Raw genomic sequence first — 23,957 nt, 5'->3', positions numbered from 1 at the left:
AGAAAGACTCATATTACCAAATTCCAGTTCGGAAACCCGTTGCAAGGTTTTGTTCACTTAAATAAAAACTCTCCACAAAGGACAAGGATCTAGGGCCCTAGAAGGTGTAAGCAGAGGGTCATTATCCAAGCCCACGCCTTTCAAGGCCCTGCACTTGTTCAGCAACATTTATTTATAGCCTCCACTGTTTTTTTTTGAGGAGGCATCTAACAGAGATATCGTCAAAAGCTGGCTTCGCGTTGTTTTCTCTTAACCTGCAAGATGTTTTTTTTTGTTTAACTTAGAAAATGTTCAACCTACGGGGCCCCATTAAAGTGGTTGACCCAGGACCCACAATAACTTCTGACTTGCGTGTAAGGATCTATTATAATCATATTTTCTTTCTAGATTATAATGGATTCCTGCATCAGTTCTAATTATTTGAATCATAGGACATTGGTCTACAATGTACATTGAAAATGTACAAAAAAGCAACACACATCACAAAATGCAGGGATCCCAGCAAAGGATGAGACAAACTAACATATTCCAGCTGCATCTTACATTTTTAAGCGGTCACCTACATTGTAAAAAGTATACAAAAACTGATGACGGACTGCATAAATTAATCTCAGCCACTTTTAATTACGCAGGGCGTATCCCAATCCATAGCCACCTCAGTTAGGAACCAGCTATTTGCAAATTCGTCTTGACCCTGCTCCAATGGGAACCATCCAGCCCAAACTGCCAAGCAAGGTCCTTCCTGAACTGGAAGGCAGGCAACGCAGGACCTTTTCGGTCCTGGTTATGGGCTCATCCGCTGGTTATAGCTTGGTTCCAGTGAAAGTGTGCACAGTGGCTGAGATTTATTCAAGCATTCTGCCCATCACTTTTCTGTTGTTGCAATCTACATCGTCAAGGCACTAGGAAATAAATACTTGCATTGGATATTTTAGATCAGCTCCTACCTCCTCTTTGGCTTCTCTAAACGAAGAGCCTGGACTTCTGGTTTTCGTCACAATCGCAGTCTTTACCGCTTCTTGCTGTCCGAAGAGTTCCTCAATAGTCTTAGTATCAATTTGGTACTGATGCTGCCTTGCAGCCATGGTCCAGATGTTCATCTTGCCACGAACCTGCTCCTCGGGAATAGTTTTCCAGAAAAAACTGCGTAGCCTCTTGTGTCTGGAAAGACTGTTCGAACCATTGGGGAGAAACGATGGTGGAGGCGGAGGTCCAGGGGGAGGGGGAGGTGGCGGCGGTGGGGGAAAGCCTGTAGCTGGAAAAGGACATGGCGGAGGTGGTGGGGGTGGAGGCACCGTTGTCCCAATCATTAATTCAGCACTGACAGAAATATCCCCATTTTCTTTTTCATTAGCGAGAGAGACGCAGTTCATAACATGCATTTTCCTGCCCTCTTGGAAGGGGGAGATGCTCTCGTTGAGAACCATAGAACAGAAAAGTGAGGGGGTTTCAGTGTCTCATCCAATGGGAGGGAGGAATGTGCAGGCCCATCTCGGCACCTGCAACAAAAGACAAAAAGGTAATTAGAGAGGGATGTGGTGCTTTGTACATTACATCCAACAGCATTATATTACAGACCTCACATTCAGCGGATGCTTTCAGAGGGCTGCAACCAGGAGAAATAACAGCTTACCATGATGCTCTTTTCACAAATAGCGTCACCGCACAAGATGACTGCATATGAACTTGTCAGAAGCGTTCTGTAAACACACACTCAAGGATTTGGTTGCCCTCTGCATGTGGGGGATTAGACTTGAATGATCTATTTCCCTGTCGTTTTAGGGCAGCTTTTGTATAGTCGAGACTGGTGCACATTGGGAGTAATGGGGTTTTCTGAATCCATCACACCTCTAAGGATATTATGTTAAGCAAGAAAACACAGGAGCTGAAGAGAGAAGGGTCACAACAGTACACCAATAAGCATCACATCACAGGACAGACGGGCCTACAACCACGCCCCACCACTTTGATAACCTGCTTACTGACATACCAGCCTTGTTTATTAATTATTACAGACTCCAGCATACAACAAATACGCAACATCTTTACACTGTGGCCAGCTAGAAGCCCAAGTACCCTACTCTACTGCTCCACAGCACCGTCTGATGAAGAATTAAAGAACAAGTCAAGCACATTGGTGAGCTTTCACTGATTAAATCGAGATTTGCACTTTGACTTTGATCCCCAGAACACACAACTCCCTGTGTATGGAAGCCACACCTAGGGGATCGCTGTGCAATGTTTCACATCATAGGCTCTTCCCACGTCAGAGGTCAGGTACGCACGCAGCCTGGTCAAACACTGGGGCTTCGTCTCAACTCCAAAAATCTCAACTGTTTAATTGCTTGAGGAAGTCACAACAGAGTAAAAATATTTTAATTGCGTGTTGTCAGATTTTACAATTAGACTAAAGTCTGCACTTGAAGGTATGATTCAAGCCACTACAGCCAACCACCTGTACGCCAACATTTCAAGTTACTGACAAACCAACACCAGGTACATTATAAACAAAGGGCTGCAACCTCATCTACACACAGTCTGCACGTGGCTAAAGCGGTACTATTTTGACGTGCAGGCTGAGCACAATACTTCTCTAATACCACTGCAGTGCACATTCCAACAGCGATAAGAAATTTGGGAGTAATAGCAAACATTAAATAGCCACCTTGCGCTTATTAGCAAATTGTACATCAATTTCCAGTATAGCCACCCGATCAGTTCTTTAAAAACACACTAATGTTACAACTGCAGGAAGTAACAAAACCACTTCTTAGATTGGGCATTCTTCTCCTGTTGAATGGTAATTCTGATGTGGGCTTTTAGGGGACTTTAAACTGGACAGCAATTGATTGAAGGTTACAAACATGCATCACAACCCCCCCTCTAGGACAACACTTTAAAACTACAACTGGTACAGGCAGCCCCAATGCGACTGGATCTGAAGACACACAAGTCTACCACTAGGTATTACTACACCATGTTTTGTGACATTATGTTGAACACCTGGGCAGTGCTAGAGGTCTGAAAATAAAACTAAATTTCTCTTCAAGGATTCCTATAAATCTTTTATGTCTACGAAAGTTACAAGGCCTTGCAAAGCTCACTAGCCTCAAACATACCTCAGTGGAGACCAAAGGGTTGTTCTCTGATGTAATGCACCCTTGTTCATTAAAAAATTGTGTTTGGTGAATTCTGGATTTTTTGCGGAGGGGGGGCTTCACTCGAGCAATTGATCATTCTTACAAACAGACTATAAGACAAAATCTGGATCAGGGTTTCACGCACTACAATGTGGAAAGTGAATAAAAATTGCTGCAGCATGTCTCAATATCGTAGATGCCCTCTAAAAACTGACCGAAATTCTGATTGGTACAAGAATTTAAAACAAATACAAAAGAGGAAAATATTTACTCGTCTTCCTGCAGTGACTTGTGACAAAGAAACAAAATTATTAATCTTTCTGGGAACCTTTTCTTCATCAGTTTACCAAGATGTTTTGGGCAGCTGTCCGTTGTTTTTCTCCAGCGCACTGGTGATCTCCAAGGAGGTAGTTGCTCCATCTAACAATTTATAAAAGTATTCAGAAGAATGCAAGAGGCACCCAAATTTATACACCAAAATCCAGTTCTTATTTTTTAAGAAAATACTTTTTTCTAACTTTATATATGCGATTCACATGAATAAGTGCACCCACGGATCAATGGATGCATCCCTGAGGCAGAGCACACCTTAGGTTCTTGGGAGACCAAGACTCCAAATATTTATGAGCAGTCAGTTTGCAGCTTTTATTTCCGATTCATTCATTTTGATTCATAACGTTATCAAAGTTCAATTCCTATAAATTCCATACAGTTAAATTTCACTTGCAGTTTTATATCAAATCCTTTCATGGGATGGGTAACCGTGTTTCCGCGTATGACATTATTGCAATTACTGCAATTCATGCATGATCGTGTCCCCCTGGCTTGTCCTAACTGGACAGTGTTCTTGGTTAATATTCCGCGTATGACATTATTGCAATTACAGCAATTCATGCATGATCGTGTCCCCCTGGCTTGTCCTAACTGGACAGTGTTCTTGGTTAATATTTCTTTGATGTTGGCACTTCGAGTGTGTGCAAAAATAGGAGGGTTTTTGAAAGCTAATCCAAAGTCAGGTTCCATACTTACGATTTGCCAGTGTTTAAGAATGATTTTTTTGTAGATTGCACTCATGGTGAAAAATGTAGAAACCAGAACCATCCTGGGTTCTTCAGATTTTTGTGATCTTTTGAATAGTTGCTCTCGAGGGATATGTGTTACTCTCGTTTTGGCTTGTTCAATAAGGTTATCCGGGTACCCCCTGTCTTTAAACCTTTTGCCCATCTCTTCAAGATGATAATTAGTTTGTGTAGGGTTTGATGTGATTCTTTTCACCCTCAACATCTGAGAGTAAGGCAAATGTTGTTTCAGTGAGGGTTGGTGAAAGCTGGAAAAGTAAAAGGGTATTATTTCTGTCTGTATTTTTGCAGTATAAATCAGTTTCGAAGCCTGTGGTGGTCAAGGTGATTTTCACATCCAGAAAGGTGATAGTTTTGTCACTGATCTCCCAAGTGAACTTTATACGTTCATTAATGTCATTAAGCGCCTTGAGTGACTCATGTAGTTTTTCTTCAGTGTTCGTCCAAACGATGAATACATCGTCTATGTAGCGTGCAAATAGTTTCAAATTATTGGTCCAATTTGGGTTGCCATAAATGTTAGTTTCCTCGTATTGCTTCATGTAAATATTTGCGCACATGGGCGCTGCACAATTCCCCATTGAGGTTCCAGACAGCTGTAGGTAATACTCATTGTCCTATTCAAAATAACTTTGGTAAAGTGTGAAAATCATAAGTTCCATCAAGAATTCTTGCATTGCTGGCTCAATATCACTTTCTAGGGTGGCTTTTTCCATTGCTTCAATCCCACCTGCATGGGGGATAGACGTATACAGGGCTTTCACATCCGGCATATTAACAGTGAACTTCTAACAGTGAAAATCTCCTAAAAGAGAACGCCAAACCCCAGCAACTTCTGAAGTAAGTCGGCATATTGACACCGCTATGATGGTGTTGTTTAATTTTGTTTATGCCCGAAGTATTTGCGGGTACTAACTCGGTTCACCCTTATGTTTGTAGTATGGTCGGATAAGAGTTCTGACCCCAACTTATGTAAGTGCTTTCATTTTTTTTATCTTTGCGCCTCGAACACTATGTCTAATACACTTGTTTGTTTCTACGAAGCACTTTTCAATCGAGCTAGTTGAGCCTAACGCGTCCTATTAAATGCATGCCATACTTTCACTGATTACGCCCAATCTGAGCACTATATAGCATGCTACCTACCTCACATTCAGGGTGCCTTTAACCTTTTTTGCGATTTGGAATTTTGGTTACTACTCACTTAGGTAATGACTATAAGGCAGGTTGGCCATCTTGGTATTTTATTTAAGGCTATATTTTGTATTGTAGAGCACCCGGATGAAGGGCTCCTTAGCCCGAAATGCATTGGAGCATTTAAGAACATTAATACACTTCCACAAGTGAAATTTAACTGTATGGAATTTATGGGAATTGAACTTTGATAACGTTATGAATCAAAATGAATGAATCGGAAATAAAAACTGCAAACTGACTGCTCATAAATATTTGGAGTCTTGGTCTCACAAGAACCTAAGGTGTGCCCTGCCTCAGGGATGCATCCATTGATCCGTGGGTGCACTTATTCATGTGTATTAGCATTGACGTGTTAGGACGGACACGCCACCTGAAAGAGCACCCAACCACTATACATTTGGATTACTTGATATATGAATTGTGATAAACTTTAGGCTGTGCACTCTCCGTCTTGCTAATTTAATTATATGCGATTCAACAGTTAGAATTGTACAAGTCTCATACATATAATTGCAAACCTATTCATAATTAACTGGTTTAAATAACATGCAATATATAATTATATTTAAAAAAATTGGGTATGCCAATAATTCCTCTAGACCGGATCACTGCTAATATGTCCAATGCCAGAGCAGCCAACAAGTATTTCGCAACACCTGTCACTTTTTCAAGGCCTAAGTTGAAGTTCAATTTCACGCTCGGACGACCAGCTTTTAATAGTTCATACCATCTGCCCAATCGTGTTTAGGTCCAAAAGCTTAGTTTAAATTCGGATTAGACGATCAGTAACTCTTTTGGTATACTGTGGGTCTATGTCTGGAATACTTTTTTCTGGGAACCATGTCTTAGTACAACGTTAAACACTTAGTGAAAATAATCTGACAAAAAACAAACTTTCTAAACTACAATGAGCATTTGAAATTGCACAGTATGGTACAAATGACAAAGTACATTTCTAGTGTTCTTACAATGTTATTTCTGCCTCAATAGTCTATCAGAATAAAGCTCTAAAAACCACAGCACAAACCAACAGGGAAGGTCATTCAGTGCCCCTTATTATACAGACTTTTGAAAGCTGAAATTTCATAAGCAGACATTTCTCAGCGACAAGCTTCCCCGCCAAAAGCATACTCTGTTTTTTTGCTGTGGGTAATAACACTGTTTTTGTACCTCCCGTTTTGAAAACTGGATATCCAAGTAGGATCTACTAAAATATCTGATGGATTAAAGCAGAGATGGTCAACACCATGTGATAATAACTCAGTCCAACTCGCAGGCATATACTAGTCATACCAGGTGATACATTCATATAAATTCGAGAAAGGGAGATTTTCAATCCAATAAGAATCTAGGACATAGATTTTAATGGCTTGTGACATTATTGTTGTATGGAGGATTAAAGCACACTCTAGAATCCAATAGAAAGCTTTTGGCTACAGGGGGTTGGGGCTTCCCCATCAAGAAATTCAAAACCACGTCAAATAGGTTCGGTCTAGATGCTGGCCTGGGTAACCCTGGATAGGGAGTATCAGAATGGTGGCAATGCTTTATTTCACTGTAGAACCAGGGTATTGACGTACACAATGAATCAATCATTACAATTGCCTCATGTTAAGAATGCCAACTCCTCATTTCTCCTCCCGAGCAAAAATTGTCCATGACTGGATATCACATCAATTTGATGCCACTGGTGGGAACCTTTTGTTACCAGAAAAATATGTGCATTCCAAGCAATTTTACTTTAAATGGAAAAACGATTCTGAAGGAGATTTTTGCACATCCATGATTGCTTGGAATTTAGCCATAGTTGCTTAGAATGTTGCCATGCTTGCTTCTGTTCTGAGGAGTATGTGCGTGAAGGCAAGGCTTTGGAAAAGGCTAAGCCACAACATAGCTCTAGCAATCACAAGTCAAGAGTATTTTTGCTTAAAAAATTAATGGTAAACCCATGCACGTCAATTAAAAGTTAACTAGGGGGAGAAGCTGCTTGCAGTTTGGTATGTCTTACACTCCAATTGCTACTTCTGCACCCAGGAGTCACAAAAAGGCAGTGGCTTAGCTCCTTCAACTAGATGCTTCAGAAGCAAATCTAAATCACTGAAGGGTGGTCGAAAGGTCAAACCTTTGATACCATCAGTTCCTCAAAAACTGCATGATTTTACTTCCACTACTCTTACAACCACGATTTCTGTCTTTTGCATTAACCCATCCAAGCATCTAGCCAATGGAAACGACCGATTCAGAGTTTGCAACTCGAACAAACACTACGCATGGTGGGAATGCTTCTTTGAGCTAGTAAAGTGCCCAAGCGCCCCTAGAAAAATAGAATATTTGCAAATTCTATACAATAAATATTATCCAAGTGATCACCAGCTGTAGGGGGTCATGGATGCTCTTGGTTCAAATAAAAAGGCTCTGAAAACATACTACAGATGCACAGCAAGCTATGAACCTTGCTGAAAATTTTAAAACCACAATGGAAGTATAACAGAGAAACAGCGGAGTTTACAGAGACCCCCTCATGAATTACAGGACAGTGGGTCGAATCCCTTCAGCTGTAGCAAATATTAAGATATTTTTACTTACGATATGCTCCACTACTGCAGCATCATCTTAAGCCTGTTTTGTGTTCATTAGTGCGTCTCGCGCTGGCTCAGGTTGAAAAAAGTGTTTAGTGGATTATTTTACTTAACTGTTCACAGGTCAACAAGCATGAAAATCATGTGTGCAACTAACACCTTACGAAAGTCTCGGGTGTACGCGGCCTTTCTACTCCTGCAACAATGCCTCGTAAAAACATGATGGCCAGAAGCGCCCTGAAACTAACAGCTCATTAATACAACGGGTTGTTCGCAAATAGAAGCTAAACAACCCCATGTCACCTTTGCCCGACTCTTTACTCAAGGACAAGTATCCTATCAGACTTCAAAAGACAAAATCCCAGGGAGGTCAAGCTCAAGCCACCCAGATCAAATCTAGGAGCAGCCTCTCCCCCCTCCCGGGAGAACAAGGCCCATTTATCTCCACCCTGCCAAACACCCGCCCCCAAATTAACAGCCAGCTGGGTTGGTTTCCTCTCTATAAATCAGGCAAATACTTAAAACAAACAGGCCATGTCAAAGCCAAGAGGTCTGGCACTTACAAACCAGTGTATTTTATTAAATTATTTTTACAAACATGTAATAGCCATTAAAGTTTTTAGGACAATACAAAACGATTGCCATCTGAGGTGGCATGCACATGTTTGCAACAACAACAAAAAACTTCATAAATAAGACATCACAAACAAATTCTATGAATATGACACTAGAATTTGCACCTCACTCCTTGGCATAGCTCTGCGATTCCAGTCAGGCTGTGCTACACATCATAGCTTGCAGATGCATCTGTACAATTAGTCAAACCAAAACTACAACACCCAGAATACATCAGGTTTTCAAATAAACCACTAGGATGAGAAACGGTTCGCACAGATGGCGTTGTGGCGAGTGGGCCTGCTATATCACAAGTCTGCCAAACGCATCAACAGGGACCCAGCCTCTGGGGTTCGCACCCCGTAGCAGTGCAAGAAGGCAAATTACCGGTCCTTCGGGCAGAAACATTAGATGCACCACCCCGGCTGAACTCGAACCACTCACTACTTGCCACTGCAAAGTGTTCCCTGAGGCTACTTTAGTTTGCAGAAATGTACGGTTCAACTCGCCACGCACAGGAAGCTCATCAATAAAAAGGGAAACAATGGAAAATGGATCCTTATTTTCAAATTGTTTTCCAATAATTACTCAAAATAATGTTAAGCTCCATCACCTAAGTAATTAATATTCATCCACCGGTTTTCTGCTACTCTACCGCTTACCACAACTGACTTAGTGTTTTGTTAATGCACTTTGCACGTTTGTCGCTAAGTAGTTCACCCCGACATTACTACAGCTGCCCATGTCGTCTCTCGGCCACATTGTGCGCTGCTGTAAAAAAGTTAACAGTCAGGCGACATTACTGCCAGTTCGTGGAGGACGAAAAGTGAAATACAGCAGATGTTACAGTGAATCATTAGAAACGTGACGCTCCTCTCTCCCTGCTAACTCTTACTGCCTTATCCACAAGAGCAAATACTGGCAGAGAAAACTGGCGTCTTTCACTATCACTGCTTAGGAAGTGCAATTGTGAACATCAGAGTTTCCAGGTTAAGGAAGCACCCACACAGATCCATTAAGTGCACACGGGCGATCCGTGCAAATACTCCCTACCGCATGTCTCGTTTGGCAGCCTCGACGAAAAGGAGCACCGACCACTCTAGAAAAAAAAAGTCTCAGGAAGAGAGAGATGCAAATGCATCACAAGTCCACAGTGGTGAGGCCGGGCAGACAGGACGAGGCCTCGTTATGCCTACTGCAGCCCCACCCCTCGAGAACAGCTGAGCAAACCAGGGGGTGAGTGGGTGGGTAAAGAAACGCGACAGGGTCACAGGGACGGTAAATCACGCTGCCATACAACAACCAGTGTGAACTGACTCCAGTGCCTAAACTATTCTTCCCACAAGCCAGTGATCCTATCGTCAGCCAAAAGAGGCCCCAGTTCACCAAAGAAGCACGAGACTACGAGGAATGGGCAACTTAATGACATGCAGATTTATTCTGTACACATACTTACTGCATGACGACAGACATGTGGCGTAACGCCACACGAGTCCTCTCAGCCGCGCAGAGGAATATGTACACATACGTACTGCATGACTACAGACCTGTGGCGTAACGCCACACGAGTACTCTCTGCCGCACAGAGACAGATGGTTCTGTATACATACGTTCTGCATGACTACAGACCTGTGGCGTAACGTCTCACGAGTCCTCTCAGCCGCACAGAGGCAGAGGATTCTGTATACATACATACTGCATGACTACAGACCCGTGGCGTAACGCCAGACGAGTCCTCTCAGCCAGCACAGAGGATTCTGTATACATACGTTCTGCATGACGGCAGGCCTGTGGCGTAACGCCACAGGAAGCCTCTCTGCCGCACGTGACCCTTAAAACTCATAGCTCATAAATATTCACGGCCCATTCATTGACTGGGGTTCCCTGAAAATAATGTCAGCCGCCGATATGCCATGGGTCTGTCCCGAATGAAGGAGGGTATCCTCTGATAACACTCACAGGTGGGAGACTGGTGGAAGTACCACGTTTCGGGTAGTCCCGCCAAGACTACGGACACAAAAATACACTAGTCACTCACGATTCAATACACGTTAGCATGGAGGGAAACTAAAGGGCCTTGCACTGGGTCACTCAACATCGTAAAGTTACTCTCGGGCCGCACTGGCGGTATTTGCACAACTCCCGCCTTCGCCTGTAAACGCGCGCGGTGGTGCAGTGGATGGGATAACCCTGACAGAAAGAACTGCTCCCGCGGGAGCGCCGTCATCGACAGAGACTTCTAGGCGCTGAGAACAAACAGTCCAAGCCACCAACCGCAGCTGAGGAACTGAAAGACGACAAACAGATGCAATCAAAGGGCTCATGCTCCCACCACGATAAAACGAATGCGCCCCCGTTACTAATTGACAGGAGAGGATCCCGGCGCTTCCCTCCCACACAAAAGAGTAAACAATGATTACTGAAGAGCACCGTTTATGGCATTGCTCATTTAGGAGGGGGGGGGGGGGAAGAGTCTAACAGGGCCTTTGGGTGTTAATCTTGTTTAAAAAATACACAGGGATGAAGCAGAGGCCTTCAGTGAGTGAATTATGGCCGCTGCTGATGCGGAGCGCTGAGGGAATTCATTGGGTGGTGCGCTCCGTCCAAGGCATTTCCTTTATCGCTCCCATGACAGGTGTCCTTGCACCCGCGGGAGATGGTCAGCCCCAGCTGTCTTCATTCACTAATATGGAGAAGCACCGAACTGTGAGCAGTCAGCAGCCAACCACCACCGGCTCCCTAGCACCGGGGAAGGGGAGGCAGCAAAAATGTGAGCCACACGACCATGGGGAAAAGAACAGGCACAAGGTCCCTCACATGCAGCTTGGACAAGCTAACGACCATTTCCTGATGAGCGAACTTTGACCTCTAGGAGATGCGCAGGATGCCCTCTGTTGTTATGGCAAGGGCGTCAACAAGAGGCGTGTATGGAAACCGCAGTTTTTATGACTTCTTGGATTTTTTTCGGGAAGGGGTGGGTGGGTTCTGGGGTCGTTACTGTATTATGAAATACTGCACACGTTTTGTTTTGTGCATGCATGGAATACTGTGATGTAATGATTACCTGTGGCGCAGATTATCGTTGGAAGTTTAAAATGGGCCATTTCAAATGTGCTGTAAAACTCAATATTTCATTCTCACTTTGCCACTGGGTGGATTTGCCGTGGGAGCACTCACAGGCTCAAACTGCCACACATCACTATTCCTGGTATGAGCATCCCAAGTGCAGACAAGCCAAAGAGAATGGAGCTGTGGCTTGGACACTGAGACCCCACCACCATCACTCCCCAATCAGGCCTTGTACACTCTGAAGAAAGAAGATCAGATCGATTCCAACAGGTAAGTAAGGCTAATACCACCCTGGACAGATGCACCTCGTAAATACAGCAGCCGCCGCGCCAGCATGTGGTGCCTGTACATGTTTTTCATAACGTTCTCTCTTGGCACCTGCACCTTTTTCTGAGATGAGTAAGAGGCGAGGTTGGGACTGTTGGCAGCTGCCTTACTCTCCTGTGCTGGGTTGGGAATTGTCCCGGGCACCCTAGGGTGACCTGCGTTGAACTCCCACGCAGAACCAAGAGCCCTTCCTCTCTGTAGCAAGCCCGGACACCCTGAAGTTCAGGGAACACTAGCTGGGATTCTCAGCAGCTGCCTTGTCCCATACACTTTATAGTGTGCTCTGCATTGAACCCTAAAACGGAGCAGAGAACCGCAACTCTCTGTAGCCAGTTCAGTGATGTGAATCCACTGGTCGCACTCTAATGTTAGCCTTGTATCTCAGAAACAGGTAACAATGCTCTGAAAATCTAAAGAGACCTAGGTCTGCCCCAAAACACTTCCTGGGTCAGGGAACCCAAGAAAGTTATCCAAATACAAAACAAAGATGATCCTTGCTGCACTAACAATATCATTACTAAAAACAAGCAGTAATACAATGGAGGCACGGGAGGCATGTGGAGAGAATAGGAGTGGACCCGCATGCATGCCAAAGGCTTTCAGAAAAACACCAGCCAGTGGTCAGCTATAATGTGATTAGTCAGGAATTAACACCAAAACTAGTAGTGTGGTGGCGAGACTTCTTTTCAAGTTACAGAAGCGGTTACCTCTTAATGAGATAATCCACCACAAGCCAGGAGGAAATCAGCAGCACTACTCTATCCTTGGCTAAAAAAATTGAATCTACAACCATACACAATGGTAGAGAAATAACTTAAGCACACACTGAAGAGCTACACTGATATACATAGCAACATAGCAGCCAACAATACTTTGCAAATGTTAAAAAATGCAACACTGATTTATACTGATCTGAACATCAGACACTGCACTGCAAACTCTTTACCCAAATCACAAATAGTTTTGTAAGAGAGGTTAGCAAAAATGCACCCATAATTCTAAAAATAACAAAGAAACAGCAGGACGTAAAGCCATCTCCCCAAATTAAGTTCCCAAGTGGTTTGTCAAGTCAAGCAACTGTAAATGAATTAAACGTGCCCTACTCCATGAGTTTTCAGGCGTCAGTTCAAAGGGCCCATCACCAACTGAAGACGCAACCAACACTCTAACCACATTGTTTCATTCAGCATTGATGCTTGACAGTCCCCTCTCACTTCCCATCTTGGACAAGAACAATGCAATAATGTAGGTATGCTGCATACATTGAGGAACACTGAAGGGGATATAACTTATGGAAGACAGGACTATCTTCCTCTATAGAAGACACCTTCCACTAGAGCATTCAGAACAGTGCAGTATATTTTAACTGGTGTTGTCCTTGAGCCAGCCTTCAAGGAGGTGCTAGTGTGCTTCTGGCAGAGTCCAATTCTTGTTGTTCAGCATGTGCAAGAGGTGCCAAGCAGAGTTTATAGTCCATAAAATCACGGCGCTGGTGGAGTGAAGAACCACCAGCCTCTTGAATTTTCATTTGCCCACAACTATACACTCAAATCTCATCTGTGGCTACTTCAAAACTAACAACTCTATTTAGGGGCATAAACAAGGAAGAAAATAAACGTGTTTGCCAGATTAAGGGAATTGATCAGAACATGGAATTTAAAGGGTACATTCCCTATGTAGCAAGCATTATAAATGGCACTTCAAAAAGAAACAGTGGCAAAGACAAAAAGTCTCACCTTTGAAAGATGTTAGCCAACTTTTTGACTTTTCCAATGCTTGTTGCCGATGCTAAGCAGTAAAGGGGGACGGTAGCAGCTGTTGCCAATGCCGGACAGCAAATATATATATATATATCCATAATAGCCGGCCCAGTGTTATGCAGCAAGTGCACAATTGTGTCACCATGAGGGCGTCATGATTCTGCAGTGGCTATTTCACGTATTTTTATTTAGCAAAAGGAATAAAGAATCTTCACAGGGAGGGGGCAGGTGGAGGAATCAATTCTGCCAACCAAGGACTGGGTAGCAACTGAGGAGATACGGAATGAAAAACGCTAACCGGAACAGGGTGAAGTTAGGGGATGGGAGGGTTGAAACTGTTCCCAGGGGTGAATTTGATAGAGAATATATTATATACATATATATATATATATATACACACATACATACATATATATATATATATACATACATATATACATACATATATATACATACATATATACATACACACATATATATATATATATATATATACATATATATACACATACATATATATATATATGGAAGCCTTCAATCCTCTCTGCACGACCCAGCCGGCGCCCTGCCAAAGGATGAACCACAGACACCTGAAGAACGTGGAATGCAGGTCTTTTATTTTTCAATTCTATGTCAGACGCGTTTCGAAAACCGTAGTTTTCTTTCTCAATGTACAAACATATAGTCCACTTTTGGTTTTTATACCATTTTTTCAAAATGTGATGCTTTCACCCTCTCCATGTGACAAAATAAACAGAAAGGAAATACTGGTCAGGTATGCATGCTGAGACTTGTAGTTAGCAAGACCTCATCCAACAATTTAGCATATGTATTTTATATATACACACACACACACACACACACATACACACACACACACACATACATATATATATATATATATATATATACACATACATACACACACACCCATGGAGTGCTGCACAAAAAGATAAAAAGTAGTTCACGGATGTCCGCCCTGGAAGGATCCAAGTCAGGTATGCAGAAGGAAGGTAAAGAAGCTCTGCTCTAGGGGCGAGAAACGAAAGAAGAGGAAGGAAAGCCATCGAATAAAAAACAAGCAAACGAGATGGACATGAGAGCAAAGTAATGCTGAGCAATGCACGGATACAAAGCCCACTGTGAGTGCTAGCATCCTACACAATGGGCTTTTAGGCAACAGACAGCTAAAAGCAGTCTGTAGGAGAGACCTATTCTCACACACACTGTGCGATTAAACTATTTTTACCTGTGCAGGAAACCCACGACTGCTCAGATGTATCGAAATATTTTACAGGTTTAGGAAATGTTTACTGTGAAATTATTTTCCATTTCAGAAACAGGATCACAGGGAGGATTCCAGCGCTGGTATTTGGTTAACTTTTCTATCAGATCAAACATGTACATCCGGTGGAAAAACGCATGAGCTGGAGCTAGAAAGGGGCACTGCAGGGTGAGGCCGAGCAGAACAATTCTTGATGGGAGTGGAGCCCTTTGGGCAGGTTAAGTAGAGCCACAACAGAAACTGAATCCACTCGATGGGATTGGACAAGATTGGGTCGTGAGAGTTGTGCGATCTTAGTGCATCCAGTGTAGAGATCAGTGTGCAAACCCCATGGCCACAGGTTAAATCCTGCTCAGCCTTTCATCTATCCAAGGTCAATAAAGTAAGTACTATTATTGAGTTCAGTAATAATCAACGCGTGTTTCTTGGGCCTGGACAACACAGGAGTAGGAGTGTGCTCTGTAACTGCAATAATTATAGTATTTTAAAGTCTCTTATTTGAAAAAAAATGCAAGACTTCAAGTACGGTAACACAAGTTTAAATTGAATAGAATATTTGATTCTCTGGTACTATGTACCCTTTAGAGCTTCCAGGCTGGATAAAGACTTGTTTGATCTAAAAGAAACGTCACCGTGAATGAAGGAAATAACAGATCCGTTAACAGGAGCAGCATTCAATACAGGCCACAAAAAGCTGAGCCCAGTAGACAAAGTTACAGAAAATGCTTAAAAGGGAGTGGCGCGCCCATTGCCTTTTGCGCATGCTGCAGCTCACAGCTGTCTCAGCTAGACAAGCATCTTACTACTTGAAAGGGGGGGGGGGGGGGGGGAATGTTCAAAGACATCAAGGACCTCGACAGCCACCTGCCACACGACACACCAATAACACAGGCTGGGTGTGGCGGATGGAAACTACAACGCAGAAAACAGGGTGGCACAACAGGTGCATGCAGGCACCTACGGTAGGTTTTAAACAGCCCTGAGAGGAAAAAATGTTGTCTTTAACATCTTCCTATTCTCCTTCAATAAAAGAGAAGGTTGGGGGGGGGGGGGGGGGGGGGGAGGGGGTCACGATCCCCCCCCCTCGGGTTTCATCAGCTTCTACATACAGGCTCCTTCAACTGAGCAGCCTGCGTCCCCATTCTCTTCCCCACCCAAGCGCACCCATCTTGCATAACACACAAAAACGCTCAACTATCTGATGTGCCAGGGGAAGTTTGAAGACGTGTAACCAGAAAAAGAATATACACCTGTGAACACCCCCAACATAAACCAAAGAACGCAAAGGATGGGCCTGACAAAGTTTACACAACCGCTTAGTACAACTATACGGCAGCGTATCAACAACATGGATGTCGATGGTAACAACCACTGTAACCAAGAAGGGAAGTAAACAAAGCAGGCTTTCCTTCTTTGGAGGAGTCGCAAAGATGTTTCCAGAAAGTACAAAACATCAGTCCTCTCGATCACTTTAACAAGACTTGGCAAAGCCAACTACCCTTGCTTTTTACCTTGGCCAACGCAGTCCAGCCAAGCCTCTATAAAAAGAAGTTAAACATAAAAAAAATAAAAATGAACAAAAAGTATTTATATAAAAAAACAGGGACGGGTAGGAGAGCAATGGAGGAGTAGGGAATGTGGTCAGGTGTGAAGGGCGGGCAGCACACATCAGAAAGGAACAAAGAGCGATAACACACATGCACTCCTATGAAGTTCTAAAAAATAAAAATAAACACACAACAGTTCACTGAATGTAAACCATGGAAGGACAAGTCACATGACCAAAATGTATTAAAGACGAATTACTACAAAGGAAGGACAACAAGGAATTAGGATGAAAGCCATCGAATAGGAAGCAGGGAAATGTTATGGATATGGCAGCCATCTAATTAAGGGCAATAGACTGACACAAAGCCCACTACATCTATATATTATAATGTATTAAACACCATAGACCTGAGACCTAAACAAAATCAGCAGTCAATGGCTGCTGGTGGAAGCTTCCACCAATTAAAACTAGAAAGCATATCCTACAGCAGGGCATCCTCGTAATTTCAAAATGATCAAAAAATCTAGTGTGTGGAATGCATTGGAGTTTGTCGGTGCTGGAGTGATATCGTCATCCGTGCAACCGACTCCTGCTGACAGACTTTTGGCCATTAAGGAACGAGCTAAATGTATGTAACAAGAGAGTGCGTAATTAATATGCAAACCGATTACTTTAGGTCTAGATTTTCACTGTTTCTTAGCACTGTGCGAAAGTCCGCCAATATATAGTAAATCTTCATTTTACAAAGAATGCAAATGGCAGTGAGGAATGTGGAACTCTTTTTTAAAATCATTACACAATCTTTCCTAGGAAAGAAAGGTATTAAAATTTGAAAATATAATTTAATGTCCTCACTACACCATAAAAGGTAAGAGGACAAATCATTTTGAAACCTTGACTTACAACTGAACCAAAACAGGGGAGTGATGCGGATTCTCTACTAGAGTCTGGCAGAGAGACTCGCACCCATCAACTAACAGGATACAAGCTATAAAGTTCCCTGCTTGTGAGAAGCTTTTAAATATATGTCACCTTAACCTTCTGCCTCAGTAGACCATTACAAGCCTCACGAAAGATGGCCTTCGTAATTGATAATGTACAAACTGGATACTAGTACACAATTAATGCAGCCTTACTTCCATGTCACTATCAATAGCAAAAGGGGGAGAGAGAGAGAGAGAAATAGATCGAGATGGATTCGTTCTCCCTGGGCAAATGTAAATAAACAAAAGGAATCCACTCCTTCAGTAAAGGGTGTGTCCTCCAAAATTGGGGAACACCCTTGTTGTTTTGGGTCCCCTCACTCACCAACTGGCCCCTTGGTGTCATGCTTCATCATTGGGGTCCTCGTACCCCTCTACGGGGTACGGCGTGCTGCGACCTACGAATACGCGGGAGCACTTGGAATGACTGTGTGGTGGGGTGAGAAGTGGTAACCATGGCCAACACTTCCAGTAAGGTACCACCAGGAGATTCTCCACCCGTAACTCCTTTACCTTCCTTAGGACCCTCAAGAGTAAGGAAACAGAAGGAAAATGCATACAGGCGTGTCTTACGCTATGGAAAGGATAGTGCATCCCACCCAATCCCCCTCACACTTAAGTTGTGGCAATAGTGCACTCTCACTGGACAAAAACAAATCCACTTCAGACTCTCTAAATCTCTGAACTATCTACTGAAATGCTGCCTGGAAATAGTTAGATCCATTAAGGAGAGGCAAGAAACTTCTCAGAAGGTCTGCATGCCCATTCTTCTTCCTTGGAAGGTGAACTTAGCGAGAGAGCAAATTAGCCTCGACCCATGTACAATCGTCTGTGGCTGAGACGAGAAGGACTGCAGGCTTAAGCCCCTTGATGCTGGACATATGTTACAAAAACACTGTTGTCTGTCCTGATTCTGACAATGTTGTACCCCTCCAATAATGGAGAGAAGTGCAACAGCGCCAACTGGTCTGCTTTCAGCTCCTTACAACTGGATGAGAACATCTGAGTCATAGGCATTCTCCATATGTTGATTTGTTCTCCTGAATTACTCCCTATCCCACTCAAGTTCCATCCATGGTCAAAATTGTCTTTCACTTGCTGACGAGCGTTAAAATCACAGGAAGAACTCATCCAAATACGGAAAGACTAAATCCTTTTTCCATGGATCAACCCTACCAATGATGCAAATACCTGGTCCCATGGGGATCATTTCTAACCATACATCATGTGTAATTCTGAGGTATATAACTCAATTAAGTCTGTAATATACCAGCATCCCATTCACATCGTAAAGGATTATATATAGGATAGCCATTTAGGAATCAGATGTGGTTATCATTGATTTGGTCAAGGCAAAATTTGCACCGAGTCTTTTGCTCTGCCAACTTCGGAAAAGTCCTTCAATAAAGGCGATATACTGGAACCGGCATATGCTGAGGCCATGATCACAAAACCAGAGGCTAAACATGCTCTCATCACTGCCGTTTCAACAACTTGAGCTTGCCACCATGCTCGCAACATGACTGGAAACCGCTAAAGCAGATTCCCCCATAGCAATTTTACAATTATCATAAACCAGTATGACAAATGTTACTTACTTTGATACCCCTGCGGCTTCGTGAACTCAATTTATAGATGAAATTAGTATTACCAGTAAATAATTGAGGCATCACTGGCTAGGGGATATAGTCCATTTCTATAACACCAGAAAAGACAGGGTGTGAAATTGTTTACCAATTGCCTACAACAGTGGGACCCGCTCCCTCCCCAAAAAAATACTACATTGAATTCATAAGGCCCTGCCAACCGTGCATCAAGTGCTTGCTTTTATGGTACACTCCCGCCTGAAGAACTAGTAATTCCAGTTGTCAGGACATTAGGAGATCACGTTTTCCTGTTCCCGGGAGGATCCAGGACAACGTGATTGTCCTACAGCAGTCCCACTGAACAATAGCGCACGAAAGGCACAAGAAAGTTCCTACCGGTCACAAATCAAAAACCAATTCTTTAAATGCAGCGTGTATGCCAATGCAAGGTATAAACAAAACGTGTAGGAAACATTACACCTGCTTCAGTAAGCCATTGTCCCATTGGGCGAGGGGCCATTCAACGCACAAAGCAATTGCAAGCAAAGGTGGAGACTTGGGTTTCCTTCTGTTACAGCCAGGTTACCTCATATCTAGGGAGGGTATTTCTGAACAGGAGGTAAAAAACGTAAATAAAAAAATAATCATACAAAAACAGGGGCAGAGACTCGAGACAGTTTTAGGACAATCGTGTATGGAAAACAAGACTCGCCATACATTTTAATGGAAAGCCAAAGGTTTGTGGTGCATATTTGAAAACGGTACCCCAACCTAAGCCCTAGGAAACAGCAAAACAAAGCATACATCACACCCGTGTTAAAGCAACAAAGTATTAGAGCCTTTCCTCGGGCAATGTCCACCGCAACAAATCATCGCAGCTGGTAACATACTTGGGCAAAAATAAAAAGCAGCGGGTCACTCCCCGCTGAGATTGAGAAGTAAAACACACGGTCCACATGGTAATGCCATGCATAGCCCCAAGGGAAGCCCAAAGAAAGCATCAACACAACCCGCCGACGGCAAGGCACTGCTGGCTGCTCGACGTAGGGGGCAAGGTAGGCGGTCAGAGTTGCTTGAAAGAAAATATCAATTTAAAAATAATAAAATAAGGAAAGCATTCAGTGGGAGTCGCCCCGGGTGTGTCTTGTATGTACAGTGACAGATCAACAGGCAAACAGCGAGGGTGCATGTGACTAACGTGGGAGAGGCGTCGCCTGCCCTGCTCCCAGCTGGGATGTTTATTGTTGCTGCTGTAGTTAGTGCGGACCCCTCCCTGGAGGTTCATGCCTGCCACAGGCAGACACCGGGACAGCTGCAGCGCACGGGACCCAGGCGGACACCTGGTGGGTGGGTGGGAAGACACGGAAGCTGCTGAGAGGACTGGCGGGGCCTACAGACCCCCGGCTCGACCTCACTAAGGGGTGGGCTAGGAAGGCTGAGGGGTACGGGCTGTAGGAATGAGTGCACCAACTCACAACACTGCACACTGCATCCGTGCCAATAAGGCTGTGTTAGGCAACAGCTGGAAGTTCATACTAATAACCTATGGCCTCCCGCCGCCCCCAACAATCTGAGAGGTTGAGGGGGAGCCCCGTAGAGCCACCACCCCGGCTTCATGGTTATTCCCGCGACTTGTCCCGAGAGGAGGTTAGATCGTGGGAGGTCTCGAGGAGGTGGATACATCGAGGCCGCTCTAAGGAAGGTCCGCTTAACACCGGGCCTGTCAATGAAAGCGCCTCTTCATACAGCACAAGAGAAAGGAGGGCTGCTGCCGACGCTATGCACAATGAGCAGAACTCCCGAGCCCCACCACGCCTTACACCGCACTTCCGCTCCCTCACCTCGCGCAGGAACAACACTGTTCCCGCTGTCACATTTCGTTTGTTTACTCCCCTCCTCCAAACCCAATAAGCCCCATGGAATTCCCCCAGGGCTCGTGTTAGCCTGGGGGAATTCCATTCCACAGGTTTCACTAGGTCTTCGTGGGAAAAGTGGAGCAGCCTGTTCAGAGGGTCTGGAAGGGGGGGTGGGGGGGGGGGGGGAAGACTCAGAGGCTGTCCGGGTTGTGTGATGGAGCCCCAAAGGGGCACAACCCTGCAGCCACTCAGAGCCTGGGAATTCCGGCATCAATCACTAGTGTGAAGAGGGGAAGGGCGGGGCTCGGAGACGGGGTCTCTAGGGCCTGAACAATGGTCAATGTATGTCAGGCCTTGGGGGTGGGGAAGTTACAGCCACAGAACAATCCTGTAGGTCAGTGAAGGAATAAGTGAGTTAATAGACAGGTCGCAGCAATAAGGATACACGACTACGGAATTTGACAAGGATGCGGTCCACCCGAGACACTGCAGCGTCAGCTATTTTTTATTGGGGTGAGGGGGTGCTCAGGGAAGGGAGAGAATGCTCTTTTAATATTATACACAGGTTCAAATCACTGTAGGGACATCAGTCTTAAATCCTATAAAGAGAAACGGATTACGAATAACAGCGTCGTCACAGTGATTAAAACAGCACAGCATTATAGAGATTTACTCTGAAACTTCATTTGACAGATTCCGCAATACCTGCGCACTTGCAAGCCTGCTATGAAATAACACCTGCGCACGTGCAAGGCTGCTAGCAAACTAGCTCAGAGCCGCAGCATACCCTAAAACCAGCCGACACAGTTGGTTTCCACACATTCAAAAAGAAACACACAAAAAAAACCAAAAAAAATTCCCGCCCCTCGTCAAACTGAAATCAGAATTAAGCGGTGTTCTTGCCCCAAATTAAATGACAGCTGTTTTCTCGCATTCACCACACGTATGTTCATGGTTATGTTCATGGTTGACTTGCGGGCGTTTTAATAGACTGCCTTAGAAACAGTAGTTCAGTAAAGGGAGTTTATTATGGTGATTTGATCACCCAGTCCAATGCCCACCCCCTCCACCCTGACACTCGGAAGACATTCCTCACTGTCATCCTATCGGTCTCCTGTCTAAGGCACCTGCCTACATTTGATCGAGCCCAGCGGTGCCCACGGTGACAATCCGAAGTCCCAATGAATGCTCCAGGTTGGGGTGGGTGAGCGGTGTCCGTGGAGTAACGGAAAATGACGCGGCCCCCTCGAAACGTGATGAGGGAGTAGCGACTCCCAAGTATCCCATAGATTAACGCTCCACGAAACAATACATCCACAGTAGGCAGCGCTACATATGCTTGATTTTTTATCAGGACAGGGGATGGGTTCAGTTTGGCGAGGGGGCTGGAGTACAATGATCATGAGGGTCCAGCCGGATGTGTTGTCACCCTTCCCCCCCCCCCCCCGACCACAGCAGGTGCAGCTTGGGCGCAGTTATGTACTCAGAGGCTGCTCTCTTTGGTCCAGGGATCTCCCTCTGTCTGTATACAGAGCTCCTCATGTTCAATACAAATCATCCCGAGCTACTAATGTGTTATGACAGTGACCATATCAGTCACGATTACACAAGTGACCGGAACAGACAAAACATTGGTCACCTCAGCGGTAATGTGAACATGGCTTTAACACTTTGGCTTGCCTCTACCTGGGTAATACACACCTGTCCTTGCTGCAATGCTCTTGGTACCAAAGTAATAACATAAGCCCGCCCGCCCCCCGCCCCCCAATGATGCTTCACTCAAATATCAGCTTTTAATATGTTTTGTAATATAAAAAAAAATCTCCAAACATAAGTTTCTGAAAAAAAGTTGGGAACATACACACATTTTGATCTTGAGAAGACGTTTTTCGGTTTTGGGTCACCTATATTCAATAAGCCAATCAAAAGCCTCCTACTCGGGGGGTAGCTGGAATGCTACCAGAAGCTAACCAACTACTCTTGAAGAAGCCTGTTCTAGACTTACGACCGTTATAAGCTGGTCACCCCCAAAAGGTATGATTAGTTGCAATTACCAGCAGCACCCCTTTACTACACCACAACCTGCCGCTCAGCAGTACTGTGAGCCGGTATAGCACGGGAGCGCCTGCTCATTCTCGGCCCTATACTAACCTAACACAGCCCAGCAAGCAAACAACTACGACCCTACACCACTGCGCCGGGAATGGCGCGGATTCCTCCATACAAACCGCGCGCCCTTTGCTGGACCAGTGTCGCTGGAGCGGCAGTACTTACTGTGCACTCCGCCGCTGCCTCCCGGGCGTCCACCTGACCCGCAGATGCTGCCCTCCACCTGCTTGGCTCTGGGACCCCTGCGCTTTCCTCGACTGGTCCGGAAGCCCTGCGCTGCCCTCGCCGGATCTGCTGCTCCTGCCCAACCCTGCTGCTGCCTCCCGGTGTCTCCGCGGCTCCGTCGACCCTGCGAGCTCCCAGCTCTCATCCAGGACTGGCTGCCGCCTCTGCACTGGCTCCAGCGAAGGAGGGCTGTGCGCGTGCGCATGCGCACCCGCAGGTGATTAAACAGAAGCCCCAGGGGAGCGGTGGAGTCACTCCTCTTCCACTAACCAAGCCTGCTCCTCCCTCCACGCTGCCGCCTCTGTGTGTTTTACCTGATATCCCACCCAACTCGCTCTGGGAAGTAAATTCGGTCACCTTTGATGAAGTACAAAGGCACCTTGACTCATGCTGCCGACTGTAATCCTGAAAAGGCTGCACTAAAGTTCTTATCTCGCGGATGCTCAAATTTGCTTCTTAGTCGTCTCGCGCAAGTACATAGCAACATTAGTACTGCAAACAGGACCAGTTGAGGGTTAGAAGAGTGAGTGGGGCCCGCACACCGCCCATTAACAGATTCCTCGCATGCATTTCCAAGAGGGGCAATTTATCAAGCAGG

The 23,957-nt window shown here is 44.7% G+C and overlaps 1 protein-coding gene across 1 annotated transcript in view; it reads right to left on the bottom strand.

The window, feature by feature from the left end:
* The window catches only part of FHDC1 (FH2 domain containing 1), a 97,692-nt gene extending 74,138 nt beyond the window's left edge, over nucleotides 1-23,554 (bottom strand). Inside the window, exons 1-2 of the mRNA XM_086962311.1 lie at nucleotides 23,300-23,554; nucleotides 948-1,499 (exon numbers count right to left, since the gene is read on the bottom strand). Of these exons, the coding sequence (XP_086818437.1) occupies nucleotides 948-1,427 (480 nt within the window). The 5' untranslated portion in view covers nucleotides 1,428-1,499; nucleotides 23,300-23,554. The remainder of the gene's footprint in view (nucleotides 1-947; nucleotides 1,500-23,299) is intronic.
* Nucleotides 23,555-23,957: the final 403 nt, after the last annotated feature.

This window comes from Lissotriton vulgaris, chromosome 3_1 (genome assembly GCF_964263255.1).
Source record: "Lissotriton vulgaris chromosome 3_1, aLisVul1.2, whole genome shotgun sequence".
NCBI classification, from domain to species: domain Eukaryota; kingdom Metazoa; phylum Chordata; class Amphibia; order Caudata; family Salamandridae; genus Lissotriton; species Lissotriton vulgaris.
Note: the sequence above shows the minus strand (reverse complement) of the source record. Positions and strands in the feature narration are given on the sequence as shown.